At 33.9% G+C, this 5,721-nt stretch overlaps 1 protein-coding gene across 1 annotated transcript; it reads left to right on the top strand.

Moving 5' to 3' along the window:
• Positions 1-4,681: 4,681 nt before the first annotated feature.
• LOC120349364 lies at positions 4,682-5,482 on the top strand. Its single transcript, XM_039419342.1, has 2 exons — positions 4,682-5,147; positions 5,444-5,482. Exons 1-2 carry the CDS (start codon positions 4,817-4,819, stop codon positions 5,446-5,448), a joined length of 336 nt encoding a protein of 111 aa, XP_039275276.1. The 5' UTR covers positions 4,682-4,816; the 3' UTR covers positions 5,449-5,482.
• Positions 5,483-5,721: the final 239 nt, after the last annotated feature.

Below are 5,721 nucleotides of genomic sequence, written 5' to 3'. Positions count from 1 at the left end.
TACGACTATACCATTGCACTGATTTAGGCTATTGTAAGATATGAGTAGCTTATACCCTGGGATTTCCAAGAGATCACTCTCGTCATTCAGCCATGCTTCAGTCAGTACATACAGCTAAAACGATGTTTGATACTTCTAAGATAACCATAAACTCGTCTATGTTTTTCTTATAACTTCTGATATTTTGATGAATCACTGAGAAATCCGCACAGTCTCCATTCCTTGAAAAATTAAATGTAGGATTGTAGAAAGAAAAATTATTAATGTCCTGCACACTCTATGCACTCGATCGGCGACGCATCAATCGGCGCCATCAAATCGCTCATTAGACCTACTATCAACCAAACGATTGTTGTAACAAGCCGAGCCGCCTGACTAACTCAGTTATTTAGCGAGAGACAGAACATGCTTTTAATTGAAAATAAAAATACATCTTAGGGGAACATTAGGCTAATGAATACTAATATAAATGAAACTTATTTTAGTTCAACTGCTACTTGGATTCAGTTATATTGATACCACAATTGAATACTCAAGTGCCCTAATATACACAGTAACTATATAATATAACAGTAAATGTAATAAAAGTTTAAAAATAAATGATACACACTATTAAAAAACTATTTCAACGAGATTTGAACAAATATTTTCTCAAATTTGTTTCAAAATAAAGTAGGTTGTTTCTCAATAAGATTTTTAATTGATAAGACTGTGGTAAACAGAATTTTTAATTGATAAGATTGTGATATTAGAATTTAATTTCAGCATAGTATAGCATAAATTTAGATAATGGAAAGCTCAGAGAATGTGCAAAGATATTCTTATGATGGATGGGCACCGATAGACAAACCAGATCGACGCTCCGGAAACCGATGCTCCTCTTATCTAACCAACGCTAAAGAGAACAACGCATCTTAAAAACGATCTGTGATAGGTACATTTGTCAATTATACATAGGATCATTTTTCCTGGGTTATAGATAATTCATGGAAAATGACATAAAATATGGAAACCGCTGCAATATCCATGAATAATCTTATTATCATTATTCTTTGCTTATTTTTCAAATTGTTATAAAATTGATGGTTATTATGTCAAACTTATATGGATTTATATTGTTTAAATTTGAGAAGAATATCGATGACCGGTGCCGACACATCCATGCACCAATACCCATCCGTAATCCTATATCATTGTTCTAAAGCAAAGAGACTTAGTTTCATTTATTACTTTAAATACAATTAAAATAATATAAGATGCATACTCCTATTTCTTATAAGGAGCTATGCATTATTCACGTTAGTACGTAATATTTCAGCCATTATAATTTCGATTATAAATAGTTCACACCTAAGGTAGGAATCCATTAGTATAAAGATATTCATGTAATATAATATAATATATATATATAGAAAGATATACCTCTTAATTATGCTTTATATTTATTCATCTCAATATTATAGGATTTATTATAATATAATAATAAGATTATATTTAAAATCTTTGATTATCCTATCAATATTATAATTAGACTATGTATAATAAATAATCGGAACTATGTATGTTTTATATTATATTTCATGAATCAATATTACAATCACATTACGATTGTGATTATATTATAATGATTAGATGATAAGTGTTTTTTTTTTCATTTAAAACTGTAGCCTAATGAAAGTGACTAGAGAGAATGGAATGGAATTGCAACTATTATTTAATCTTATCTCCGATAATTTTTTTTTCTTCAAAGCTGAGGGGGGTCGATTTCGTATGATTTTCTTGTCAACTATTGAGAATACTGCTGTTACTTGTCATTCAAGGTTTGTGATAAAAATACGTAGGCCTACTGTCAGATAGATCTCTGCACTAAAAGATCAGTTAATCACTTTCGTTTTCAGTAGTATTCTAATCTACTCATTACAGTATGCTCAGTACACAATTATTTTAATAGAGACTGTGATGAATCTTTCAAATAGATCTCATGAGAAGAGAGAAAATTGTGATTAACCTTCTTAAAATGAAAGAATTTGCTAAAGGAGTAGTTAGCGACCGAGCGATAAAGCTTACTTATCAGTAACTGTATATTAGATAAGAGTACCGTTCTGTACTGAATATTTTCCAGCAATTATTCAATAAATTATAATTATTCTGCAAATAAAGCACGAATTTTATGAATGCTCATTGAATTTTGATGTTACACTTTGTTTACTGCCGATCAGATGTTTAAAGCAGTTCGAACGCAGCTGACTGATTCGAAGTATTGTCAAATGTCATGCCGGTTTCATGCAAGGTATAATATCATTCTAAAAATTATAAAAACTATCATAAAGGACCAAGAATTCGAATAAAAAATAAAAATGTATGTATTATCGTTGAAATTATTTATTATTTAAGAAATTATATTATAATGTCAAGTCTTATTGTAACTAACTAGGTCATAGCATGAAATTATATTATTGATAAAGACAGCAGAAATTAATTATAACATCTCAGACATAATAAAATTGTATAAGAATATTAATTTATTAATTATTACTTCAACTGAACCACATGGTAATTAAATCTCTTTGGCAAGCCTAAGCCATCATAGTGCATAGAAATAGCACCAAAAAGGTGATCGTTTGAAAACAACATATGTTAATCTACTATCAGACAACAAACCTGCCTTATCATATACGCTAGCACACATACATTGTATAAGAGGAACTATGTCGAGGAGCTTAAGTGGTTTTAAGAATTATATAAATTGAATATTATTGTAATTAAAGGAATTATATTCTACTGCCTGCCACTGACGTCATGTCTACGTCACAATCGTTCTACAATGGCAAATTTTTATGCAAATTTACTACACCGAGATTCTCAGAAGAAAGGTCAAGCCAAGAAGCTTAGAGAAAAAGACTTCACTTCCCTTTTGAAATCCTCATCGTTCAGATCTCTTTATAGTTACCAAGACCTACTCGTAAAAAATTCTTGTTCGATTTTATATGTTTTATTTGTGAGCCAATATTTTAGGCTATTCTATTTGTTATTCGTACATCTATGTTCAGCAATCGATAAATTAAAAGTTTAAAGTTAAATCATCCCTTAATTAATTTGGTGAAGGAAATATTGAATTAAAATTCCTTCCTTGTTCCTTCCATTGGATACAATCGAAATACAATAATTAATGAGGTCTCTTTGGATCCTTCATTAAAACAACTCCACAACTTCCATTCACGGGTGGCTTATGAGCAGAACCATAACTATAACAAATATACAAAATTCAACATATTATCCTTTTAGGATTCAAACAGTATTTGCAACAATATAGATTTTCATCATTTTCATGGTTATTACAAGTTTCGACTCTTTGTTTGGCTTTTACATAAATGGGTGAGAGTGTGATTTAACTTCGGTGACTTGACAATTGTCTACCGTTTGACTCGAGCAATTCCTTTTCACGCTTAGTACTTGTACAAACAGGGTTACACTTGAAGTGATTTTCGATTTTTATCAATGCTGGTTACAAATATTATGCTTTCAAGATTATATTTATCAATTTGAATTACAATTCATGATCTTTTGATGCAATAATAATGAATTTCATATTTGAAGGTAAGAATTTCATTTTCTTTTAAGTTTTTAGAGATACATTATATAACATAGAACATGCGCATTTCGTGCAATTGACATGAATATATTTTTGGTTGCGTTTTTTACTTATATTTCACATTAAATAATAGGTTACAATAATTAATAGCGATATTGCTTTGATTCCATTAAAATTGACTCTATGATCTCGCACACATTGGTTGGTGTGACGAAAAAAATTATCGAACAGGCTTTGGCTCTGAATAGATTTTTCTATCGATTCTGTTTTTGAGGTTAGATTTACACATTTTTAAAAAAACTTGTTTATTTTCTTTTTTCCTATTCATACTAAAACTATCTTATTTCTAATTTACAAATATTTTCTGTTGATAATACAATTTTTGTTTTTGTTTTCCAGTTGGGCGGAATATAACTAGGCAATTGTTTCTGTGATGACTATGACACGAGGTGGATGGCTTGATCAGGTTGGTAAATTCTTAAAGTTGTTTTCAGTTTTAATTTCTTGACTTAGAGTTGATAATAATTTCTTCATTTGAAGTGAATTGTTGATATTTCCTTATTAGCTGAGATGCGGCGAAGTTTAGGTTATGTTGATTATAATAGGCTGCAGTAGAAAGATGCTAGTCTGCAAAGTAATGATTCAATGGGTAGGCTGTGATTATGAAGAAGTTTGATGATTCATGTAATTCACAATGTAGCTTCCATTTAATTCGAAAATTATTCCTTAAGCCCCCATCTAAATTTGATTTCGGTATTTTTCAAGGTCCAATTCGAATTTGCAACTATCCGTTTTATCAAACTTGGCTTAAAACGAATGTGCCTGTGGTGTAAATCGATTCTTATAAACGTATTTCCTCTTTGTCGGCCGGTGACATGCAGTTTGATATCCTTAAACATGACATGCCGTGGGGTCTGTGGGTTTTTTCAGATAATCTTTTCTTTTTTGCATGCCGGTGACAGTCTGTTTGATTTAACCGGACTGACTGCGGTGGTTGTAGGCCCTTCTTGATGATTTCCTTCTCTCTGCTGCTGTAGAAAGCTGATGTAAGATTTAATCTAGTATGACGGCGATGTAGATAAACTCTATCAATGCTTTTCCTTTTCCGTGGAGCTGCTATTTTACTTGTGTGTTGTTTTTTGATTTATAGGTTTTTATTTTCAGTTGTGATTTCAATTTGTTGTGGGTTTCCGTTTCATTTCTATTGTTTAGTAGGCGATCTTCATGAGTATTGGTTTTATCTGTTGCAGGTGCTGTCCTCGGTGGATGGACAGTGATGTGGGCGGTCGGCGGTCCAGGCTGCTCTTCAACATGGTCGGCAACGTCCTTGGACTCCTGGTGGTCTGCGCGCGATGGTATGGGCTGTCCCTCTACCTGACGGATGTCATCCTCAGCCTGGCGGGTGGTGTCGTCCGGCTCATCTTGGCATTCTGCGGGCGGTGGTACGGGCTGTCCCTCCATGCCATGGATGACGTCTTTGGCTTGGCTGGTGATGTCGTCCGGTCCCTCTCGGCGTTCGGCGGCGTGCGGTGCAACTTCAGTCTTGATATTCTCGGTGGGTTGGTTTTCCATACATGTGTCACGTTCGCCTGCCTGTTTTATGACCTCCTCCTTGGGTGTGTCTGCCTTCGCATGCATGGGCTCAGTCTCTGGTCCAATATTGATTTTTATTGTCTGATGATCCTCCTTGATTTGCCGTGTTAACGTCCTGCTTTCCTCTGCTGCTTCCTTCAACCTTTGTTCCGGTTTTTCAAAACCTTGTTCACTTGCTATCTGCATCTGTCAGACTTCTTCAATTATTTCTTCATTTGCTCGTATATTTCCTTCCCATGCATTTTTTACTACTTCCAGGATGATGTTCGCCCAATATAGTGGGATGGATGTGTTGTCTTCGGTCAGCGGTGGGGATTCTGTAGTGTGAGGTACAGACGTCTGGACCTCTGGGACGGCGGTGCATGGGCGTTTCTCCCACGCGACATCTTCCATCCTTGAAGTCGCTGATGTGGGCTCCAGGATGCGGTGTGGATCTCCAGATTATTTAAGTTATAACGATGCAAGTGTGTTGAAACGACCGCAAAATGTGAGGTTATGTGAAGCATTTATAAGTGAATGATCAAAATTGAAATAGT

This window comes from Nilaparvata lugens, unplaced genomic scaffold, assembly GCF_014356525.2.
Source record: "Nilaparvata lugens isolate BPH unplaced genomic scaffold, ASM1435652v1 scaffold9631, whole genome shotgun sequence".
In the NCBI taxonomy this organism is placed as follows: Eukaryota; Metazoa; Arthropoda; class Insecta; order Hemiptera; family Delphacidae; genus Nilaparvata; species Nilaparvata lugens.
This window is presented reverse-complemented; position numbering and strand designations above follow the sequence as displayed.